Below are 25,826 nucleotides of genomic sequence, written 5' to 3'. Positions count from 1 at the left end.
TTAGCTAAAACCAGGCCTTTTTATTGTGCTTAAGTGTTTTTTTACAAACTTTAACTGATGCAGAATACTAGCCTCCCAGCATTCAGACTGACACATAACATAGTAACAATTGTACCATTAGTTGTATGAATATTCTTGGAAGTTTTCTTTTGAAATTATTTGTGTAGATGTCATAATTTCTTTAGCTGGTAACAATTTTTAGATGATTTTATATATTTTTTCAGACCTTAATGCAATTTTTTTGTAATTTTAATTACATTTTCGAGAGCCTACAGTACTGTTTATACTATCTATGTACAGTAGTTTATATTAATCAGTATTGTTTACACTACCTGTGATCATTACTAATGGTTTTTCTGAAGTTTCTGAAACACACTTTTCTCTGAATCCTACCCAGTACAAACTCCAAGGTGACATGGTCTTTATCTTTTTGATTCCCATGGTTTTCATTTCTAGCTGGGAGGCAAGCCTATGTTCTTTGGACTATCCCCCAAAGACAAGACTATAAAATGGGCTCACTTGCCCAAGAGGGATGTTCAAAATGGTTAGTTCCATAAGTCCCTCACATCTCTTCCATTTGGTCAGAATCAATTTTGGACCAGGAATTCTCTTCAGTGTTAGGAGATTACAATGCCAGCAAAGAATTTACCAAAAGCTTTGATAATCTTTTCTATTAGTGCATTAATTAAAACCAAAAACTATATGACATTATGCCAAGCATAGTTTTCAAATATACTTTCTATGGTAAAAGAACCACACATAAAACCATCAGCCAAGGGATAGTGAGAGATATTAACACCAGGCAGCTAACCCACCTTATTCGGAACACTTTGTTATTCACCATAAAAATTTTTCAAGCACACCATGTAAAGAAAAAGCTTTTTTTTTTCCCCCCCAAATAAAGCCATTCTTATGAGATGTTCAGATCAAGACAACAGTAATATTTAAAGCAGTCTTCCAGAAACAAAACAACAGGACTCCACAGGTTTAAATCTATACCGGCATTTTAGATACTAAATTTTTCTTAGTTGTCATCTTTCTCTTAATTTCCTCTAAATAAATTGTGAATAGACAGTTAAGTGAATGAAAGAATGTTTCCCACGTCTAAAAACTATCATTCACATCACTTTAAGTCCTACCAATCAGGAAAACTGATCTAAGCAGACAAAATAAAAAACCATACCAATAATGTTTCTCAGTTTCTTAATTGTAAGTTTAAAAGGTTTACAGATTAAACTTTATAAGTAGGTTTTTACTACTAAACTGTAGTATGTTTCTACACTGAAAAGACTTCAAAAATGCACCAGCTGAAAGTGAGAATCACTTAAAATAGTTAAATCCTTTTGCACTAGGAAATGTTCTAAAACTTAACTGTAGGAATGGTTGCACAACACAGTAAATTTACTAAGTCACTGAATTGTATATTTAAAAAGAATTAATATGACTCGGAAATCCTCCTCCCAAAACCCTGTAATTAATAAGGTAACCAGAATGTTCCTTCCTTATTTTACTTCCCTGAAATTAACACCAAGATGTAGATCTATTTTCTGCAAATCTGCACATTTTATTTGAACTGAATCCCAAAGTGTAATTTTAGTACATTGGGGCCTCTAGGTACTTAACTACATTGTGTTGTTGTTTAACAAAAGTTGTTGAACATTTGCCACCTATCACTGTGTAAAATCTTCTCTAAAACACTAACCAGGAAGAGCTACTTAACGAAAATTACACAAAATTAAAATGTAAGAGAATGAAGAAGAGTTTAGACCATAACATCTTAAATAATAAACATAAGAGTTCTAATTTTAAAAACCAAAAGTATGCAAATCAAGCTACTTCACTGAAATACTATGGTGCAAGAACAAGAACACACATCAATCTTGATGAAAGTACCTCAAACTCCAAAGCAGAATGGAATGCTTATCTCTCAAACCTGTGTGACACTGAGCAAGACACTTAACCTCCATGCTTTATGTGCAAATGTGGGTAACAGTAACAATCCTTACAAGGTTGTGTGGACTAAATGATAATACAGTATCTATAAGTACCTAGCATATAACAAATGTCCAGTAAATTTTAATTTATCAGTATTTTTAGAATAGTTGTTAAAGCAATCTAGAGCAGGCCTTCAAAATCTTCGACACACATTCAAATTGCCTGGGAATCCATAGTTAAAATGAGTCTGTTACTCAGAAGATTGGGGGTGGGGGGATTTGAAATTTGCATTTCTAACAAAGTTGCCTAAGAGGTGCTAAGGAACTGAAGGAACACTTGAGTTACAAGAATGGTTCTCAAACTTTAACACATATGAGAATCACTTAGAGAACTAGTTTGAAGCACAGATTTCTGTGAGACAGGAGAAAGACAAATGCCATATTATTTTACCGTATCACTGGTAAAGAAAACAAAACCCTTTCTGACAACAAAGATGGCAACTCAAGTGGAGGAGGGGAGAGGAAAAATAACAGGTGGTTGGTGGTGGATAACTGGTTGGTAGTTGTGGTGAGAAATGTACTCTTGGAAGCTACACATTGTTGTAAACTAATGTTACTGAAATTGATCCCCCCAAAATACACATTTCTGTATTTGATGGGTTCCACCCTAGCATTTGATGTAATCCGCATTTGTATCAAGTTCCCAAAGTAATTTTTAACCTATTCCCAGACCATATTTTGGAAACCACTACTCCAGGTTTCCAGCTGGGAAGTACATCAGAATCACGTGAGGTGGGGGGGGGAGGTTGGTTGGTGGAGCGCAGGTGCCCTGACTGTTCCTTAGTATTGGTTCTCAAAGTGTGGCCTCCAGAACAACCTAATGAAAACTCATTAAAAAAAAAAAAAAAACTAGATGATGATTATGATGATTATGCACGTTAAGCTTTGAGAACTACCTTATAGTTACATATGAATCACAATTTCCTTGGTAAATTTTGATAGCTATAGAAAGAAAAGTATGTATGCGGTTTTGGTCAAGCTGGAAAATATCCTGACTCATGCACCAAGAACAGCATTTATTCAAATTTAGTGGAAACTTTAACCATTACTAAAGTCAATTACTCTTGCCTTCTTTCTTCATGAGATAATATTCTCCTATAATAGATATTCCCCCAAAGTCAGACCTTCAATATTCTAAGCAAAAAGAAATTTTTTTTAACTTGATTTCCACAAAAGCTCATCAAATAAGATTGCTAGAGTTCAAAATGTGGGTTCCTATTATTCTTAAGTTATTCTTAAACCAAATATCTACCTATAGGTCACTTATTGTATTGTGGCCCTAACAATTACCAGCATCACAGTAACCAAAATTAGTTTATATAGTAAAGTGTCTTATCTTCCAGGCGAAGCACTGCAGTTATGTAAATTACATGTAGTAAAACAATACTAAGTCTTTCACTATGGCTTTTTTTTCCAACTACCTACATTTCTTCCCTTATAACTGTCCTCAAGGACCCAGGAAACCTTTCCAGGTTTAAGTTGGCCAGTGCAGTTGTGTTCCACAAATGTTTATTAAGCATTTACAACAAGATAGGCATATAGAGATGTAGAAGCCATGGCTCCTATCTTCCTGAAGAGTTTTCCCAGATGAAAGGTCCTTCCTGCCAAGTCAGTAATTTTTGTCCTAGGGGAGAATCTGGTGTAGGCCGGAGGCTTGGGGGTGAAAGAACTCACCAGAGACAGGGTAGAGAACATAGCAGGTAGATTTATTGAAATACACTCCTAAGAGGAACTGCAGGCTAGACAGAAGAGGTCTGCTGCACTCACAATGCCTTTTTAAAGACTACGTGGGAAAAGAAAAAAAAAAAAAAATACAAAAGGGAAAATTTCTGATTAAAAAAAAGTTACACTTGAAGCCAGCCCCTTGAAAGGGGTTACTATCTAGGTCACATTCTTAGCTGATTCTCATTGTTTCAGTAGCCTATAATTTGATTTTATAATCTGCACACTACAATGTTATACAATTCATAAATATAAAATAAATATTTTTAAAGTAAAATACTCCAACCTAAATTCAGCTATTTTCCTGGGGGTGTGGGGGGTGGGGGTGAAGAAGCTCACAATATCCTTTGAAATTAGAGAATACCAAGCCTCCCCAGCGGCGCAGCAGTTGAGTGCTGGGCTGCGAAGCTGCCTGCAGCCTCTGCAGCGCAGGTTCAATCCCTGGCCACCGGGAAGGGTCCCACATGGCGCGACAGATCTCTCCTGCCTTGCCCGCTGCCCCCCTCAGCAGTGTATTTTGTCAGTCTGCCTGCTCTGCTCTCCCCTCTGAATCTGGTGAATTCTCTCATCCTCCCATGCTTCTGACTGTAACTCAGTGCTTGTATAAATAAATCTTAAAAAAAAAAAAAAAGAAATTAGAGAATACCACAGGGTATCTATCATAAAAATTACAATAAGAATCACTGCTTGAAAGGAACGCAAAGAATGAAAAGAAAGCTGCCAAGTCATAGGATAAAGGTCCAAAAGCCATCATCTGGTCAGGAATGCTCTAACAGTTTTCAAAACAAAATTTTTAAGTCACGGGGCAAAAAAAAATGGGTGAGGTACTGTTAAGGGCCATCAATGACAGAAATTAAAAAATCCTGTTTGCCCAAGTTAACATCAAAACAGTCTACCACACATCTAAAAGCCAAGACTTTTCTTGGTTGCCCTCTTCTGAGCTCTTAAAAGCTCTGAATGTCATGATAAAGCTTAGGAGCCTATGCCATAGTACTGAGATCTCCAGGTATAAATCAGATTGAGGATTTCAATCTAGGATTTCTCTAGGATTTCTCAGGTTCTCACATCTAAACAGGATAAAAGTGCAATAATGTTTACAAAAGAAATAGAAGATAAAAAGCAAACTTTTTCTGTGGTACTAGACATCAAATACCAGTTTCTCATGGGGTGGGGTGGGGAGGTTTTAAGTTAATGACCAGAATAGGGTACAACAAAGCGTAGGGGGGTTGATAATGTTCTGCTTCTTGGTAATGATTACACAGGTGTGTTCACATTGTTAAAATTCACTGAACTGTACTGTACACTGATGACAACTTGCTCTATTATATTTTAATCATATTCACTTTTTTTAAGGGGAGGAAGGTACTTCTCCCTCAGGAAATAAAATATATTACTGTAAAAACAACATTAAACATTTACATTTAATGGAGATGTTCAGATTAAGAATTACAGGTTTGGATAGGGAGTAAAACGTTAACATAAATATTACAAAGCTTGAGGACTGTCAAAAGATAAATCTTACATACACACCTTTTTCAGGAGAAAAAAATCTTGGCACTCCCTCTATAATACAGCCAAGTCAAATAAAGCATTCTATTTTTTTAAATGAAATACATAATTCTGCTTTCTAATGGGGAAGTCATACAACCTGCAGGATCTTTTTTCCTTAAACTGTGACAAATATAAATTAATAGTAAGAGGGTAAATAAGTGCCAGGACAATTATACAACTTCTATTTCCTGAGCCACTTTAGTGCTGTTTAACAAAGTCAACAGATCCTTAATGAATTCCAGTAGAAATAAAGATATAAAATTATTCTAGTCCCTTTAAATCTCACCCCAATTCAAGGTAGAAGGAAATTTCATCACATCATATTCTTTATTACAATTCTTTGTGTGATCCCCAGCCCAGAACACAGGTGTTTTCAAATAATTAGTTTCACAAAGTTACCCTGTTTTTCATACCTAGCATTAATAAAATCACACCAATCTGTAAACAGAAAACATTAAAATCATTATTTAATAGAGCCTTGAAGCCATCAGCATTAAAATGTAAATATAAACATCTTTTTAAAAATTGTTTTAAAATCTTGAATAACTGTTTCATAAAGAAAAAAACACTGTTGTAAACATCAAAAATTTTCAGTATTAAAAATGCTTTTTTTTTCTTTGACACAAATGCCCTCAACTAGTGCTCACCTAAAATATCTTAATTATGGAGTTTCAGTCAATGTACCACACTGCAGTGCGTTACTTAAGTTAAAGGTGATGTGATTCTGTAATGTTTTAGAACTGCCAATGTGCACTTTTCATTAAATATTTTAGAGACATATAACATCAAGTTGTATATTACTATTTAATAAAGGAAACAACTAGGTATAGATCCTAAATTATTCACCTTATTTATTTCTCTAGTTCCATAATGCCCACCAAAGTGTTCTTTGTGTCGCTCCTAGTACTGTACTCCTCTTAAGTAATTTCATACATTGTACAAGAAAGGAGAAACTGCTTCATTTAATCCTACTAAATTTTGGAGTACAGAAGAATATTTCAAATTTGGGCTGATAAGAAAAAGGAATTATAAACATTTTTTTGTACAGAATGAGCTTTATTATCATCAATTTATAAAGTACCCTTGAAAATCAGGAAGAAAAACATCACAATAAAAAGAAAACCAGGGCAAAAGATACTAAACATGCAAGAATCATCTAAAATATTACTAACACTTTTCAAAGTTTGGGATAAAAACAAACAATACAAAATATAAACATTTAAAATGTGAAGATGAAACAACAAAACAATGCCAAAATAAAGGATTATTTAATGAAGAATTGAGACAATTATCAATTTGGAGGAAAACATTCAGAATCTCACTTTATATCAATATGACATAAGGTAAAAATTTACTTTATTTAAATTTCACTTACACACATTTTAAGTTACAGAATTAAATCAGTATTATTTATTACATTTCTGGAGAAATTTACTAAGATCAGGAGGCCAAAATTAGATCAAAATATTTGATTATGTTACTTATTTACCTTAGAATTTCATGAAAAGATTATATCTATAAAGCATAAGGTAATGTTTCACCTCAGTTGTAATCTAACAAATAAAGTGATATGACTTCTACCCTATTAAATTTTTTTTAATTTAATGTTGAGCTATCGAGCAATAGTCACTAAAAGATATGAATGTAAGTTGATCCTTTTGATAGATACGTTCTAAGAGGCTCTAAAGTATACCTAAAAATCATTTCTGGCAATATATCAGAATTATGAACAGGAATCTCCTATATAAATGTTCTTTACACTGTTATTTAAATATGCAAAAAAGTCACAATAAGAGAACGATAATACCTCTACACATGGAATATCATACAACCATTTGTAATGATGGTTATGAAGACTCACTGTGAGGAAACTACCAAAATGTTAGTATGATTGTATTTTAAATCCTCGCCCAGTTATTAAAATTACATACCCTTTATCTCTATGTCAAACATTATCTAACCATCACTCTGCCAGTGAAGGAAGCAAAAGGTTTTTAACTAACATAGTAAAAGAGACTGGGAAGGCAAACAAAGCAATAAAGAAAATTCACTACAAAATAAAACATTTCTCATCTCAGCACACTCAGCTGTGCTAAGGACGGAGACTTGATACCAGGGTTCCAAACTATAGAAGTAAATCATATGGACAGGTAATTTACTAATTCTAATTATCTGCTTTGAAAACGACTTCATCAACAAATATGTTCATCTTTAGAAAATTAGTTGTCTGTTACTGACATCAAATTAAATGTATTAACAACTTATTTAGGAGGTAATTCCTTAAAATAATAATAAATAAAAACAATGAAATAAAAAAGGAAAATCCATACTCAACAGCATTACTTTTATTTGGTATCATTAGATGAGTTATTTAAGTGAACTTTCAGAAAAATTAAACTTAGTCATTAACAAAGTTTTAAAATATTAATTCGTAACTATCTTGTCAAAAGACACCAACCTAATACTTCCTTAAACATAGTACATGGAGTGAAAATTTATGATTAAGGTCATCATTTGTGACATATGATCAGGTACTATATCGCTCTACGATATTAACTCAGAAATTAATTATTATAGGACTAGCTGTAGGACTAGCTGTCTCTATACAATGGCATTAAAACACTATTCTTCTATAGTTCCATCTAATTTTGAAAAGCTCTCTGCATTTTCCCTTGAAATAAGATGACTATCCGTAATCAATGTGCCTAACTATAATGGCCAACCCCACAGATTATAATTTGTGGGTTAAAATCTCAAGTAACCAACAAAGCTGAGGTTGAAAAATTTTAAGTTATTTACTTCTGAATATAATCAGGAGTTATAGTTATATAATCACAGTTCCTGAATAAAAGCCATAAGTTCCTTGTATCTGATTACAGTAATTTTGCAGTTTCAGATACCTGTTATTTCAAGTGGCTGTGATCACCAGTACTCAAAAAATTTTCACTGAATTCATGACTTTCAATTATAAATATACTGAATAATTTCATAATCTCAGGTTATTCAATTCAATTATCCAAGAAAACAAAAATCACCTACACAAATGAGAAAACACTGAAAAGAAAAAAGCAGATAAAGGTATGATGGGTAGTTCAAATAAAACTCCAACATCCATACTTACTTGGTTTAAAAGTCTAGATTTTGGACGCTGGGAATTATTTACTAATACTGTTTTTTAAAGTATAATTACTAGGGTTATCAGTATTAACTACAAAAACTGGCACCACAGTGTATACAACCTCTTCAAAACACCACTTTAAAAATCAGTCTTCCAGTGAATATTCTTGTGGTTAAATCCAGACTGACTTTCAAATGAAATTAGAAAGATCTTTCTGATCACCTGCAATATACTTTTATTAATATTTCTGATCAAGTAATTTACTGTACTTTCTTTTGGACACTGCTTGAAAAAGAGGTAAATAAAATTTACATTCTTAATATAATTAATATGTAAACATAAGCATTACAATATAGCTTTTTCAGACTGAAGAAGAGATTATATGGAAACTGAGTCAGACCTTAAGAAAAAAGCCAAGTTAAGATGTCAGTAATATTGTTTTTAATTTCCTATGATCTCTGAATGAGTGCATGAATGAGCTCTCACAGTTCACTTCTATGCCAGTAATAACTGAGCAAAAAGAAAAAAAATTTCTTGGTTATTTCAATTTTACTCAAGCAAACTCAAATAATGTAATATAACATTTTTCCTCTTCCTTGGATCTTCTGTGTATTTCTACCCAGTACTTCAGGTAATTTAGTGTCTAGAAAAGAATGATAATTCCCAAGACCCACCACAGCTCAGAAAACATTTTAAAAGGAACATACATTACCGCAAGGATCAGATATATATATGAACTACCAAAGGCCCAATTATCAAGCAAACCTTAGTAGATCTTTACAGAATTGTGACCTTAGAATTCATTGTCATTTTCACAATTTCCTACTTCTAAAACAAAATGTATTCGACAAATGTTATTTAACTAAGGAGGTCTTTTCCTTAGCAAAGAATTTACAAACTTCCATCAAATAAAAACCTCAGTTGCTGACTATTTATGAAATGTAATTACTAAGCAATTTGGAGAATGGATTGAAAACTATCTAAAAAAAATCTTCGACAAGAAAAGAACTGATTCAAATAGTGATTCCAAATGTATTCAACTCCTTACCCACTAATCATCATGAGCCTGCCTCCTCTTGGTTCCAATCTTCTGCCATCCTTTTCTCCGCAACTTCTCCAATTCCATTTCACTATTTCAACTTATACATATACACCCCCCTTCTCCTTTTTCTTTTTCCCACATAACACCTCTCAATATTCAACTTTTATTCCTCCTTGAACTATTACAATAGAAAACCACATTGCCAAAGAAAAGGAGGAACTTTTTAATTAACAGCTTGATAAATTAGCACTTGCAGGGTTGGGGGTGAAAACACACACAACACACACAAAAAAACTAGACACACGTACTGTTGTTTAGCACTTTCAAGATGATTATACGAGCTTCTGTTTGTATTAATTACTCCAGGTGAGGTCACTAAAATTGCAAGGTCAGAAATATTTAACTGAATTGATGAACTTTTAAAACTTCCAGAAAACGCCTATACATATATGTCGGGCACAGTAAAGAACACATAATATAAAGTATAAACACATGAATATAATGGTACATACAACAAATATTAAGAAACATAAAACCCAAATGATAAAATATTTAAATTCTACTTAAGATGGGCATTATTTTGTGCATAGTTGCCAGCATACTTCATTTCTAGCCTAAAAAATGCTTATCACTCGAGATGTTTTCACAAAACCACACCACAAAAAAAAAATCTGTGGAAAAGGAAAAAAAAAAAGGGTTTTTTTAAAAGCACTGAAAAGTTAACTGAGAACAATGTCTACTAGTTGCAACATTATGCTTTTTAAAACAACACCCACTTTCTCCTTTTCGTTAAAAAAAAAATAATAATACATAGCAAATATCTGGGACACATGGCTACCACTAAAAGCGAACAGAGAAATAGAAGACAGAAGAAAGCAACTTGAAAGAGCGAGAAGAGTTTTACTATACTTTGCTGTATTGGGTAGAGGCAAATAACACATCTGGAGTTTAAAAATTAATGGATTACCTAGTTATCTAAATAGCTTCATAATTAGTCCCCCCAACCCCACTACGACTACTGAATAAATCCAAAGATTGCTCTGAGATACGGAAATATCTACACACTCATAGAGAGAGTAACTTCACTTTTGGTAAGACACTGGAGGGTTTAAGAAAAATTAATTGATGCCTCACTTATCTAAGGAAAAACAACTCGAACTTCGATACCAAAGTTTATGAGAACGTTTGCTTTTAACGTAAAACATTCATTTTGTTACTGTAAATGGGACCTAAAGCCATCCCTACACATCCAAAACAGCAACCTCAGTAACAAATCAGTCATCAGCCTCTCATCAACAATTATGAGTCAACAGGCACGTACAAAAAGATTAATAAAAGACTTTATTCTGACATCAGGTATTGCCAGACACCTAAGGCATCCCGCCAAATACTACCCAAAAGTAATGATAAGCACGGAAAGTTAGAATGAGGAGGAAGTTATCGCTGACTAAATAAATGGGATTCGAGGATGCCCACAGAGAGGAAACGGAAGGCGGTTCTGGGCGTCTGAGAGAGGGCAGCGGAGAAAAGTACCGCAGCAGAAACAGGCGGCAGAATGGTTAACAGATCTGGAATTCTTTAGAAAAAGGAAACAAGAAAAGCTGACAGGAACGTCTGAAAGTAGGAGAAACGGTATCCCATGGAATCGTCACGTCTGCACGAGCGCGGCTCCGGCATTCCAGCGGGCGGGACCGGGATGGAACTAGGACTAGGCGGGGGTGAGGGCGCCCGGGTGAGGGGCGCGGACGCTACTGCAGGTGGCGGGGCGCCCGCAGGGGGGTGGGGAGGAGGAGCGAGTCGCCTCAATGGGGTCAATGTCTACCTTCGGAACTCCAGGGAGCCGACACGGCACGTCTCCCGGCAGCAAGAGGCACTCGGCCCCGGCCCCTCCCTAACAACTTGCCTTATAGAAAGAGTTGCGGGTCCCAAGCCCCCGGAACCCAGGGCTCCGCCATCCAGGACAACTGCTCTGCCAACAAGGTCCCGCGAGAATCGGGAGATCTCGCGATACAAACCCACTACCATCTCGCGAGTTTCCTCTACAGCCAACATGGCGGCCCAGAAATTTCAGTATTTCGGAACTTTAGAAGAAGTGTTTCATGAATGAGATGGAGAACGTGTACAAGAGAAAAGGCTGGAAGTCTTTCCGCCTTACACTTCTCGCCCCATCACCCTCGCTGAAAAGAAAAACAATAAACTGTAAAATCTCGGAAGAGCACGACGAAGCGACAGAGACTGCATCCCTCTGCCTCCCTGCCTGTCACGTGGAAGCAGCTCCCCGGCGTGCCCGTCACGTGGGCGCGACTGCGCGAGCGCGCGCCCGTCGCCCTCCCCGAATCCTCCCCGCCCCCCTTTCGCCCGCGCACACGTGCGCGCGCACCCCGCCCCACGTGGGGGCTTAGCCGTCGCCGCCGTCGCCGCCACCTCCTCCTGCCCACCCCCTCCCGGCGTAGGGTTCCAAATCCGGGTCCCAGAGCCGACCGTCCCCCGGTTCTCGCCACCATTCTCCCCCCCGCCGCGTGTGGCCCCCAACACGTGCCCCGAGAGCCTGCTCACCTTTCGCGCGGGGCCGGGCGCCGCGGGTCGCTCGGGGAGGCGCCGCCGCCGTGGCCGCTCTCCGCCCCCGCCACGGCACTTGCTCGGGTGGCCGCCGCCGCAGGAAGCTCGACAGCGGCGCCTCGGCGCTTCCAGGTGGGTCCCCGCCTCCCGCTCCTGCCACTTCCCGCAGCACCAGCGGCTCCTTCCGGTCCCCTCCTTTCTCCTCCTGGTCGGGACGGGCGGGCGGCGGCGGCTGCAGACGCGCTCACTACACCGCCTGCTGGTAACCGCGGCCGGTGCAGCGCTGCGGGGCTGGGGGCCGCCGCCCGCCGCCCCCGGGGGCCGCCCCCGCCCCTCGGCGAGAGTCGATCTTCTGTGGGCTGCACCCAGTCCATCCCCTGCGGGACGCTACCTGGCCCTACGGGTGGAGGGAGGAAGGAGTCTCCTTGGCCCCGCTGTTGGAAATCCGCTTCATCTGTCCGCTGTGGCCTCTTGAGATTTGCAGACCTTAGCTCCCTTGGCAGTGTCGTCTCGGGCTAGGATAGCATCTGCATATGTGCATCATGTGTTCCTGTGCCTTCCTCATCTCTAACCGCACGGCCCCCTCGCCCAGCCCGCGGGCTTTCCGGCTGTTCTGCAGCACGCAGGCTCGATCCACTTCAGGACTCTGCGCTTGTTGTTCCCTCTGGCCAGAAACCTTCCCCCAGATTTCCTTTAACTCGTGGCTGTTCAATGCATATTTCAGCTTCCTTCAAAGGTAGTATCTGAGGCTTCTCAGACCACTCTATCCGAAATAACACATTTGCACCACCTGTTACACTACCTTTTTCTCCAGGCCTTTTTTTTTTATCCCCCGTCTTCCTGCCACTAAGAATGTCAGAGCTTTAAAAGCAGGGATGTTGTAACTTTTCCTCATTAGTGTATCCCTAGACCTATATCTGCCACAAATCACTGTTTAATAAATACTCAAGACACATCGACGACCTATATGGAGCAAGCAGAAAAGTAGATCCAGCACCCATTAATGGAAATAAGCACATCCTTTGGATTGATAATTCCGTTCACAACCTCACCTTTTACCAGCTGTGGGGAAGCTGAGCAAAATCTTCCCTAGCTATAATATTAAGGATGTTCCAAAATATAAAATCCAGTGATAGAAGCCATTAACTAGAACACTTCTGCAATTGTTAAGTACTACTTCATTGCCTTTGTTTTACTTGTCTTTGGAACTTTTTTTTCCAGGCAAGTGGATATGTAACTTTTATTTTGCTAATAAAAGTTATAAATGGTTTGAATGACATTTCCTGCTGTTTTCATTGAGAGCTCAACTCAAAACAACATGTGCTTCAAGACCAAGGTTGACAGGTATATTTTTATATTACGTGTATTTCAGTCAGTCTGCCTTTAAGAACAATCTCTTTTGAAATTAATTGGTGGCAGGCCTTAAAATAGAGACTTCAAAATAAAACAAGCTTTCTCTACCTTGCTCCATATGCTTATAGAACTAACTACATTCTATTTATAATAACCATCACAACCCTCTCTTCCCAAGTCCTATGTGCCAGGCAATATTATATATATTATATGCATTATAAATATATAATGACTTATTCTATTTTAGATTTTCAACAGTCCTGAGATACATATTGTTTGCAGTGTGCACTGAAATCTACTCCCCTAGCAACCAGGAATGCTGCCCACAGCCAGCCTTAAGCTATGTTAGAAAAACAAATATAACTAAGTAAATTTGAATGTCTAATTGGCTTTATTAGATTCATGAATCATGCAACATCTAATCTGTCAAGCAGATCCTCTGGGTTGCACAATATGGAAGGCTTTTATAGAAAGGGAGAACAAGGAAGTCATCACTAAGAAGTGAAAGTTTATTGGAGAAAAGCATTCAGGTCACTACCACTTCACAGTTGACTGAACTATAGATTCCATTGGCTGGGTTTGTTGCTAATCTAAAAATAAATCCTCCTACTGGCATAGTGAGATAGTTGCACTTCTGTTTGAGAATGCAAGATACCTCTCTTCCTGTGGGTCTCTTACTGAGTTTCTTCCTGTTTGGGGCTGCTTACAGGTGAGGGAGAACATGAGAGCTCCCTCTACAGGCCTTTCCCACTCCAATTTTAGTTGCGGTTTTCTTTATTAAAGTTAACTGCTGTCAGACGTCTGGCATTGTACAATGTCACACCCCTTCCCATGGAGGCCACATCCAATTACTGATGAACTCAGAGATAAAAATGGTCCAACCCTCTCACCTCTACTTGGGGCAATTCTGATGGCGTATCCCATCTCCAGAACAACCTGCGTTAGCTTAGAATTTCATTAAAACTGTATTATAGGGGCCTCCCTGGTGGCACAAAGGGTTAAACACAACCTATGAAGCTATCTGCAGCCACTGCAGCATGAGTTCGATCCCCAGCCAGGGAGCAACCCACATGGCACAGCAGACCTCTCCTGACTTGCCCACTGCTCCCCTCAGCAGTGTATTTCATTCAGCTGCCTATTTCTGTTCCCCACTCTTATCTCTGATGAATCCTCTTGCCCCCCACACCCATTTCTGGCCTGTACCCCAGTTCTTGTACGCATAAATAAATCTTAAAAAAATAAAACTGTATTATAGCTCAACTATTCCCTCTGCCCAAGTCTTATTTCCCTCCCTCTCACTAGTGATGATCCCAGGAACATTCTCTAATAAATCTTCCCACTAATATAAGTCGGCTTCCAAAGGAATCCAACATGTGAAACATGTCCTGTTGAGAAAAGTGGCAGAGTGACTTGCCCAAATGTGAAATTCATCTCTCTATAGATATAAATACTGTGGGAAATAATTTTTATAAAGTTAGTATTTGACAAGCAGAGCAAAACAATCTCAGCTGATGGAACTGCATGAATGGGAATGTACGAGGGAAACTATATGGCAGCCCCAAATGGCTGGTCTGTAGGGTCGTGGAGCAGGCATTAAAGGAGTGCAGGAGACAGCAGTGTATTTCAGTAGATCTGCCTGTTCTGCTCCCCACTCTCTCTGGTGAATCCTCTCACCACTACCCCCCACCCACACACCTCTGGCCTACACCCCAGTTCTTATATGCATAAATACATCCTTTTAAAAAAAGGAGGGAGGGGGAAAGGACCAGCACATTGATTGTGAAGAAGGTAGTCAAGAAAGAAGACTCTGAGCCTGGGAATAAATCTTGGCCAAATAAAAAGGGATTAGAGCCCCTTAGATCTTCATTTATGTAGTAGAGGAGAAAAGGAACTTCTTTGCTCTTGGCAAAAGCAACCGCTGCCAACCTCCCTGATGAAAATCATTCCTTATGTTAGATTACTATATGACCTTTGTTATTTCATCTAGGATCATAGAATACTAAAGATGAAGGAGACTTCAAGATCTTCTAATTCAGGGGCTTGTACAGTATTTTCTGAAGCATTGATGTTCCTTTTTCAAGCAGCTTTATGCCAGAATCAAATATTTAACCCAAATAAAAGGACCTGGGAAAGGACAACCATTGACATCTCCCTTAGCCCCTTACTAGGTAAGACTCTGCCACAGAAAGTGCTGTGAAAACTACTGATATCATTCATTTATTCATAGTGCTGGAGAGAGAGTAGTGCATTCTAGGGAGGGAGGCTGACATCCAACAAATAATCACAGATACTTTACGTAAATTCAAACTGATATGTACCATGAATGAAAACTGCATGTCACTATGAGAATATGTCCATATGTGCCAAAATGTGTGTTCTAAGGTCTTTAGACAGAAGGAAAAAGGAAGCATTCCTGAGGAAGAAACATTTAGGCTGGCGCATTTGGGAGTGAGTAGGGCAGAGTATAGAGGAAGCACTCCAAAGTGAGATTTGATACAAGGGATGTACTTAATAAAAGTGTAGGACAAACTTACCACTACTAGGAAGCCACTGTTTTTTCTATGGAATATATAAAATCTGATATGAAACAATGTATCCTAATTTTTTCCATTAGATATTTCCTGTATCAAATATTCTTCAAAAATCCCAAGAGATGGGCCTCCCCGGTGGCGCAGCGGTTGAGCGCTGGGTTGTGAAGCTGCCCGTGGCCTCTGTGGCGCCGGTTCGATCCCTGGCTGCTCCCCGGCCACCGGAGGAGGGTCCCCACATGGTGCCGCCCGCTGCTCCCCTCAGCAGTGTACTTCGGTCCTTCTGCCTGCTCTGCTTCCCACTCAGCTTCTGGTGAATTCTCTCACCCTCCCACACTTCTGACTGTACCCAGTGCATGTATAAACAAAAACAAACAAATAAATCAACAAAACATGCCTCTATTAAAAAAAAAAAATCCCAAGAGATGGTTATATAATTTAATCATTTTTCTATTTGGGGCATTCAGGCTGTCCCAAGTTCCTACTATTGTAAATTACTGGACTAATGAATACATTTGTTTCTAAATATGTATCCAGTTATTTTGGGGGCTGAATCTCTAAAATTTTGATAGCTGATTAAATTTGTGGGTAAATTCAAATCTAGAATTCGAGGGAGATGGAGGTATCACTGATGACTATAGTTAAAAAGTACAAGTAAAGTAGAAGCAAGGAATGAGGGAAAAGTTATAGTTTGGTTAGTTTTGCTGAGTTTGAAGTAACTTGTACATACAAATGAAACAGCCCAGGAGTCTGCTGAATAAGTATGTTTGGGATGCAGGTTCCAGGTTTGAGCTAGAATTTCAGATTTGTGAGTCTTCAACACACAAGTAGTAACTGAACTGGTTTTATATTAGATTGCCCAGGGAGAACATATAAAATGAGAAGAGCTGGAAATGAAGAACAAAACCCTGAAAAACAAGGCAAAAAAAAAAAAAGTGACAACTAGAGAGGATAAATGACCTAGAAAAGCAAAAGAAAAACTAGGTTAGGATGGTACCTACAAACTATGGTGGAGGAAATTTAAAAAAGGTAGTCATCAACATCAATTAGACAAATTCACCAGACATCTCTTCTATGCCCTGCTCTAAGAGAGAAATTCTTTTGGTGGAGAAGATGTACATCACCAAAAAACCCTATATATTTGACATTTTTTTGAATTGTATTTTGCTTATTTCTAAAATCACGTTGTTTACAAAAAAGTATAATAGGTAAAATAGAACTTTAATTAATCAACATGGGATTATTAAGGCAAAAGAAAATAGAAGAAAAATAATGCACAAAACTACTTGTTCTGAAGTCCTGAACACTTTCTTTCAGCTTTCTGAAGATAATGTAATAAGGAAAAAACAAGATGTGTTGTGTGACTGTCTCCATATACATGGGATAATAAAGAACCAATTGCTCTCTGGAGACATTATTATTGCCAGTACTAACATCAAAGTTAAGTTTTTCCCATTCTCTCAAAACAAGATTCTGTAATATAATCAACAGCATCCTTATAGTAAATCCAACAATTTTATGGGATTCTTCATCACATCCCTCAATCTAGGCTGGAGATAAATTCTGCTAACTTGAGAAAGATGAACAACATAGCCTAGGTTAAAAAAAAAAAAACTTAGTCTGATTTTATTCTAAGAAAGATTTGGTAATATTTAAAAGAATGAATTACACATTTTCAGAGGCCTTCATTCACGAGCCTCCATTTAGTTGATACAGTCCATACATTTGTCACCCAGATCCCAGCTGACTCCAGGAGCACCAGGCTAGTATGGGTTTTGACATTTATATCACAGATCCAGAATCACTTTCCTTTCATCTTCCACAGTGCATTTACAGGGTGATGAGTATTTTTTTAACAGTCCCTGAAAAAGGAATGCTAAAATTAGAAAATCACCATTTGTAATTGGTAATGAAATAACTGATTCAGGTAATAATCATTCAATAAAACTATTAGTTGAAAACTTAGTAACTTTACAATGAAAGGATTAAGTAAGCTCTTGCTATCTATATCTATTGATCATTTCTTTTATCTGTAAAAGTGGAACAACCAGATACTGTGTGACCCTCTTCTGCTTCCTTCACCAGACTGATCAAACTTGGCAAACTGATACATTGGCATCTACCAGTGAACTTCACTTCCTGGTATTTATACCTTCACTTCCTGGTATTTATACCTTCACATAGTTTCTTACTAATGAAAACGACACTGCCAATTCAGTCCTAACTCTTTAGAAGCCTGCATTTTCTTTCACCCTCTTGGAATCCAGCTACCATGCAGTAAGGAAGATCAGACTATCCTTTGGGAGAGAGAAGCCACATGGAGAGGCCTTGGAGAATGAGATCATACGGAGAGAGGCCTTCATGTAAATACAGTACTTCAGTCAACAGCACCAAGGAACCAGTTAAATTAGAGGACTTACCGGACATTCCAGCATAGCCTACTTGCCAGCTCAGTGCAGCCTCATGAATGACTCCAAACAGCACACAGAGGAGAAGGAATCCACAGATTATTTTTTAATTATGCATGTTTTAAGCCAGTAAATTATAAAGTGCTTTTTTTATACCACAAATGCACTAGTCTTCGGGCCTCTCCTGGTGGTGCAGCAGTTGAGCGCTGGGCTGCGAAGCTGCCAGCAGCCTCTGCAGCGCCAGTTCGATCCCCAGGTGCTGGCGAGGGTCCGCATGGCGCGCAGATCTCTCCTGCTGCCCACTGCGCCCCTCAGCAGTGTATTTCGTCAGTATGCCTGCTCTGTTCCCCGCTCTGGCTCTGGTGAATTCTCTCACCCTCCCGTGCTTCTGACTGTACCCAGTGCTTGTATAAATAAATAAATAAATAAATAAATCTTAAAAAATATATATTAAAAAAAAAACAAAAAACACATGCATTAGTCTTCAACCTGAGTAGCATGTATCTTCACTGTTTTTTTATTCATGAGCAGCCTCACAGATGCCCACAACCTGTAGCAGCCCACATGGGTGAGGGACAGAGAACTGAAGGAACTTAAACCCAAAGGGGTTTTCTGATAAATTTACACCTGAATAATTGCTATCATTATTATGCCTCCATAATTTTGCTACATGAACACAATGTAGATAGGAATTATTGAAGTCAGTATCCATTCAACCGCTAATAGGGGAATGGACTGGTACCCTTGACTTCCTTCACTAGTGATAAGTGAAAAGCAGTACAATAACATGCATCTGCAACCAAAATTAAGGGCATATCTGCAAAATAGGGCATATCTGCAACCAAAATTAAGAGCTATACTGTGTATTTACTATGTATTTCTATCTTTAAAAGCATTTAGTTTCTAAACACAGGAAGGAAAGCACCTCCCTGGTGGCTCAGGGGTTAATGTCTCAGCGCTACCAGCCACTGAGGTCAAAGTTGGATCCCCAACTCACATGACACAGCAGACCTCTCCTGTCTCGCCCACTGCTCCCCTCAGCAGTATATTTTGGTAGATTCTGCTCCTTATTCTGTCTGGTGAATCCTCTCACTACTGCACCTCTGGCCTACACCCCAGTTTCTATGCATCAATAAAAATAATGAATCTTTAAAATAAAAAAAAAGAATGACAGGCAATAGATTCTCATTTGTATGAGGAATCTGAGGCCAGAGTACTTGTCAAGGTTGCACAGCAATTAAGTGGCAGAGCCAGTATTCAAACACAGCAGGTTCTCAAATAAAGCATTTCCTTTAGTGATCAGAAAGAAAGGACACCTGCAGTTTCCAAGAATTTATTGTCAGAAGGACTCTGTACAAGCATTAAAAGTAGGACCTATTTCTCCCTCTGTTGATCCACCATATAACTTGTTTTAGCCAATAAAATATTGCAGATAGGGCACAAGCAGACTTGAAAATGTATCACTCCTCTACCATGACCAAGAGAATGTGCCTGTGGTTGGCCTGCTGTAGGACAGAAAAAACTGCCAATTTGCTCGTCATCTCAGTGAAATTATTCTAGATCAATCCAACCCAAGACAAATGAATGAGCCCAATCAAGGTCAAATTTCTTTTCAAATTGTTGAGTTTTAGGTGACAGACATGCCTATAAATATATATATATATATATATATATATATATATATATATTCAGCAGTTAGAAACCTGGGGCTATTTCTAGAATAGACATAAAGGTAATGAAATATAATCAACAAAGATTTAAGATTCAACACCCAGACTGAGAGGTAAAAAAGAAGAGAGAGCAAATAGATAAGCAGGGGTAAACTGATAAAATGCAGCAGCATGAAAGTTTAAGAGTAGTTTTAGGATATAGTCACCGAAAAGCAGTCATTGGGGTTTCTAATTGGAAATTTACTTGATTTCTGAGAGAAGCAGAAGTTTCAGAGTCAAACACATTTGGGTTTGAATTCTGACACTTCATAGTTGTATATACTTGTAAACATGTTTAGCCTCATGTATGACATTGACTAAGAATTCAACCTGAGAGGTGACAGTATTAGTTTTGAATAATAGTTCTTTTTTTTTCTCTTACAGGATTCATTTATCATCTAATTCCCTAACCCACAATTCTTCACCTTCCATTGAGTTATGGGAGTTGCTTCAAAACACATGAAATAGCTTCTGATATAATTACCCACATGTAATATTCCCTAAAAATTTCAGCAGAATCCCCTAAAAAGTTCATTCTCTCGCATTACAGTAGGTATCACACTCAAAAAATCTAACATTAACACAATAACATTTATACCCATGATCAAATTCCCTAATTGCCCCAATATTGGTCCTTATAAATTTTTCCTTCAATCCAGGTAACATTAGCTGTCATGCTCTTACTCTTCATCAGCCTTTTTGTCTCTTATAATACTAATTATTTTAAATATCTAGGATAGCTGTTTTGTACAATGTGCCTTTTAAAAAAAATTATCTTGGTTTCCCCTCCCCTGCATAATTAGTCAGATTAAACATTTTGGGCAGGATTCTTATGTAATATACATTTTGAAAAGGAGAACAAAAATGAGAGGTTACATCATTAAGTGCCCAATTATACTAATTATATATAATATACATATAATTATCATAATCCTCTGATCAAGTATGACAGACTTGCAGATTCTCAGACCACTCTTCAAGAAAGTACTTACCACACAGCTGAAAGGAGTGTGCTGGGCTGATAGGATCTAGCTGGTAGTTCTTCCAGGCTCAAGGTAATCACTAGGTAATCTTCCAAGGTAATCTTCCAGGTAATCACTAGTCAGTGACAAAACGGGCCTATTTCTGCCCAGTGCAGGACTCATCTCTCTATGGAATAATCTTAGTTCTGGAGCTCCCCAAAAGGCTGGGAGAGTCTTTGTCAGGTCAGCATTAGGGTGTGATATCGCCTCTGTTCAACCCTTCTTCTTCCCACCTTCAGATATCGTTCCCCAACCAATGATTTGTACTTATAATCCCATCTCTGCATATGCTTCCTAGAAAACCCAACCTGCAAAATTCTTAACAGAGGAAGAAAACTGGAGATCAGAGAATTTTACAGTACAGCTGAAAGGTGGTATTTAGGCAAACTGACTCCAAGGTCCAAAAAAACCTCACACCATTGTTATAGACCAATGTACTCTTAAATAAATAGGCTTTCGCTCTCCTTTGACACAATTTTCCTATTTTGTAGCTTAAGTATTTCCAAGAAAATCATCTTCAGAAAAACCATTTCTTTTATCCCACATCATAAGCTTAGGTGTCAACACACAAGCTAATATTTAGCTGAGAACCTATGGAACTGCTATCCCTTCACTTAGTATATAGTGTTATGTATTTTGATGATCATATGTAAGTTCTTAAAGGCTAGACTATTTTTATATTCTCTATCCCAATAATGCATTAATGAATGTGACTATATAATCTGTTTCAAAGAAATTCATAAGAAAAGACTATATCATGGTGAATAAGAGCATTTCAACATTGATGAGTTGAAAATCCTGTATCTCTCACTTACTTGCTGTATGACTTTGGGCAAGCCACTTGACCTCTGTCATAGAGTTGTAATAAATATGAGTAAAGCACTTTAGTAGACTGGCTAATACATAAGGATTCAGTTAATGGTAATAAACACTACTAAAAACAAATCTGTTTTGAATAACTCCTAGATGCCAGGCATTATACTAAACTCTCATTAAATCCTTCAAGAGGATCACAGTATAATGATAAGGAAAAAGAATGCTAAACACTAAATATATTTTTTTTAATTCTAATCTTAAGTGGGTGATTATACACTCATCATTTCATTAAACATCAAAACATCAACTCATCAAAACAGCAACACTACACCAAATGACTTTTTATTTTGCACACTTCTGACTAAGAAACAACATACATTAGTAACATATTTTAGGACTCTTACCTTTTAATATCTGTCAAATATATTCAACACCCAAGTTATACATTTTAAAATCATTTATTGAACTAATTTTAACAACACTGTTTTAGTTAGTGGCAGCTGCCCCAAACCAAAACAAAGTCATAATCATCATGAATGCTTTTCAACACCCTTAAAGTAATTCAGTTTGTTTTTGTACTTGGAATATAGTACTTTTGACATCACATAATCAAGCAAAGAGCAGTGCACACTATAGTATTCAAAAAGACTTTATGCATTTCATTAAAAAATCATTTGCAAGTGGCTTCAGCCTTATCAACGATTTCAATGACACATTCCCTATTTCATGCTCTCAAAATAAAAAGTGCCCTATAACTAACTTTTTTTTTTTTTACTAACATTAGTGAATACTACCCAGGGTTATAGGAATAGAAGTTTAACATTTTACAGTATAAGGGGCAATAAGTTATTGATATCTGCTGACACAAATTCCACTCAAACTAAATACATCCTCAGTACATTCAAAAAGACATTTTGTAAATATTAATATGCTATTTTATATGTTGCAGTGCAAAAGAAGTGACAACCTAATGTTTCCTGAGCTTTAGGAAATTAACATTTTTTTCTATGACTCTCATTTAAAATAGGCTTTTTATTATATGAAGCCATGTCAAAACTATACAATTAAATTAGATTTCTGAAGAAATGAAAAGATTGACCAGTTATGGTAGTTTAGAGTAATGAAAGTTTCAAAGTGAAAGTATTTACAACACTACCAATGACAGCAGGGATTTGCATGTAATATAAAGATCAAAGACAACCTACTGATTACCAAATGATCACAATTACCCCTTCCCTTTCAAAAATATTACACTGAAAGATTTATGGTAAGTTATTTGTCATTAAATATTAACAACCTGTAGTATATTATACATTTTAACACATTCTTCCATAATGCCCAGTAAGAAGAAATAAAGATAAAGTTTAAAAATCAAGGAAATAAACATGCTTGTAGGAATGTCTTTGCATGTGTATATGGCATGGGAAATGGAAATTATTTCTCATTAGAACTCTATAGCCTCAAAATTACAAAGACCGGGTTTCTACTTCAATTTTTTCTTCTGTTTGTAATATGTCAGGGTCAACATGAACAACTGGAGGTCGCAGGATAACTTCAGGCCCTCCACCATATATAGACTGGAGAAAATTCCATGTTTCTTCAGAAATTTGACCAGAATCTGCTCCTAAAATCAAGTATAGAAAGAGTAATATTTACAAATCTACTTTTCCCTATTGAAAAAGCTTCCATAATGTACCCCCCAACATAAATACTAGGGGAATAACAGATCTTTGGAGACATGAACCTTCAGTCTACCAGTTCATATTGTTATAAACTGTATAGTCCATTTTTAAAAGTCATTGATCCTTTTTCCTAGCTCCTATCAACAGCCTTAAAACCTTTCCTTAGATAAAAATTTTAAACTGGCATATTTCCACTATTTGCACTGGTTCATGTATGAATTACATGATAGAGCTGGATATAAAAAAGGTAGCATTGGGCCTCCCTAGTGGCCTATGGATTAAGTCTCAGTGCTGTCACCACTACAGGCTGAGTTTGATCCCCAGACAGGGAGTTAATCCACATGGCGCAGCAGACCTCCACTGTCTCACACACAGCTCCCCTCAGCAGTGTATTTCAATCAATCCACCTTTTCTGCTCCCCACTTTGTCTCTGGTGAATCCTCTCACTCTCTGCACCTCTGGCCTGCACCCCAGATCTTCTATACACACACACACACACAAAAGATGGCATAGCTTGCTAGTGATAATATTGTTAACAATGACAAGTCACTAACAATAAAGGCTTAAACAGTAGTCAAACTTACCTTGTCTAAGCATCACACTGCCACATTTAGTAACTGCAATTTTAGTGTTGTCAATAGGGCCTGGAGGATCTAAATCAAAGGTAAAACAAATTATCAAAATGCATACTTTTCAAGAAAATGTATGAAAGAATTATATATTTCTGTATCTGAAATAACTGAGCGATATAGTTACAGTCAAATTGATTATTTTTCAGCCCATTATCATAGCAATTCATTACTGTCTTTCCCTGAATGTCTAATCCTTTTTAGGTTTTATTTTTCCCAAAACAGAACCAGGAAAGAAGATGAGAGGATCTCTTGCTATCACCCAAAGTCTACCAGAAAGGATTTCTTAAATACCCATTTGGGAATTACAGGTTAAAACATACCTTTAATGCTATTAAAAAACCAAGGCCTTTGTAATTTAAAGAGAAATTATGTAATTCTCAATTTGACCACAATATTCTTAACCTTTGTTTACCTTTTTAAATATAAAGGTTTCTAACTATGCATACTATATTGTAGACTGCATTGCAACCTTTTTCACATTTCAAGATCATCTTTTTGAATTATTAAGTAATATCATACAGGTTATTTTTAAAGTTTACATAGTATCTCATTATAATGGATAAACCATAATTTAACCAATCTGATTAGCTAATTTTTTTAAATTTTTCAGTATGGAGATTACAAACTAATTTTATTCAGTTCCTTTATTCTTGCTGCAAATCTGCTACAATTCATGAACTAAGTATGAAAAATTAAAAAGAACCAGAATATAAACCAAAACAAAAGATCCCTAAGGGCAGGGATCTTTCTGCATTGTTTCCTTGAGTTTAATCCCAAGTGCACACAGATATTAAAAAAAATTCACCAAATAAACTAACAAAATATCCACAAAGAATTTCATTTTTCAGTTAACCACTTACCTCCATCTTTACCCTTCACAAAACTTTCCCATTCTCTAAACCACTGCATACTTATGCAATAAAAAGTAGCTGGAGAGTCCTCCTCTTGGAATGCTCTATTGAGCTACAAGGGAGAAGGGAAAAATCAGGCACACAGTATCTGTAACTTACTTTGTAGCAGATAATACAACCATTCTATTTCAGCATATGATAAGGCCAATTCTCATGTACACAGAATATGATGTGCAATGATACATTATCTTAGTCCTATGATGTATGGTCACACCTATCAATAGACAATTCTAGGTTACTTTTCAAAATTTTAAACATGGAGGAAAACAAAATGGGCAGATGTACACAAAAGGGGCATAAAATACATCTTAAGTGAAGATGTTACATCAAGGTAAAGTCTTCAAAATAACAAATATGCTACAGATTTATTAAAAATCAGATGTCTAGCTCCTATTTAAACATAAAATATCCACTGTCTACGCCTTACTTCTATTCACTTAAGACATTGATGGATGTGGTAAGATTACAAACAAAATGCTGCAAAAAATTATAAGCACAATACTATAATGAATAATCTTATACATATTATTTCACAGACAACATACATTTATGTTTAGAATAAATTCTCAAAATGGGCCTCGCTGGTGGTGCAAAGGGTTAAGCACAGCACTGTGAAGCTACCCACAGCCACTGCAGCATGAGTTTGATCCCCAGCCAGCCAGGGAGCTATCACATGGCACAGCAGACCTCTCCTGACTCTCCCGCTACTCCCCTCAGCAGTGTATTTCAGTCAGTCTGCTTGTTCTGTTCCCCACTCTGTCTCTGGTGAATCCTCTCAC

General features: G+C 37.4%; 2 protein-coding genes and 1 long non-coding RNA gene across 7 annotated transcripts in view; 1 reads left to right on the top strand and 2 right to left on the bottom strand.

The window, feature by feature from the left end:
• Positions 1–12,023, bottom strand: part of ZZZ3 (zinc finger ZZ-type containing 3) — a 74,599-nt gene extending 62,576 nt beyond the window's left edge. Inside the window, exon 1 of one of the 2 annotated variants that reach the window (XM_037500543.2) lies at positions 11,984–12,023. The gene's annotated coding sequence lies outside the window, so the exon portion shown is untranslated. Of the gene's footprint in view, positions 1–11,330; positions 11,677–11,983 lie in introns of those variants that run through there. The other variant, XM_037500544.2, reaches the window with a different exon arrangement.
• Positions 12,024–13,207: 1,184 nt separating this feature from the next.
• LOC129145167 (uncharacterized) lies at positions 13,208–18,533 on the top strand. The gene is made up of 3 exons (XR_008550336.1): positions 13,208–13,330; positions 15,327–15,507; positions 17,953–18,533. It is a non-coding gene; the product is annotated as an uncharacterized LOC129145167 (long non-coding RNA).
• Positions 18,534–22,085: 3,552 nt separating this feature from the next.
• USP33 (ubiquitin specific peptidase 33) overlaps positions 22,086–25,826 on the bottom strand; it is a 46,705-nt gene continuing 42,964 nt past the window's right edge. For 2 of the 4 annotated variants that reach the window (XM_037498196.2, XM_037498197.2), the window contains exons 22-24: positions 24,997–25,099; positions 24,089–24,157; positions 22,087–23,446 (exon numbers count right to left, since the gene is read on the bottom strand). In XM_037498196.2, coding sequence (XP_037354093.1) covers positions 23,289–23,446; positions 24,089–24,157; positions 24,997–25,099 — 330 coding nt within the window. In that variant the 3' untranslated portion in view covers positions 22,087–23,288. Of the gene's footprint in view, positions 23,447–24,088; positions 24,158–24,996; positions 25,100–25,826 lie in introns of those variants that run through there. The other 2 variants (XM_037498195.2, XM_037498198.2) reach the window with 2 other exon arrangements.

Source organism: Talpa occidentalis, unplaced genomic scaffold (assembly GCF_014898055.3).
Source record: "Talpa occidentalis isolate TD23 unplaced genomic scaffold, MPIMG_talOcc4v2.1 talOcc4.9, whole genome shotgun sequence".
Classification (NCBI taxonomy): Eukaryota; Metazoa; Chordata; class Mammalia; order Eulipotyphla; family Talpidae; genus Talpa; species Talpa occidentalis.
The sequence above is the reverse complement of the archived record's forward strand: the minus strand, read 5'-3'. Positions and strand labels throughout refer to the sequence as shown.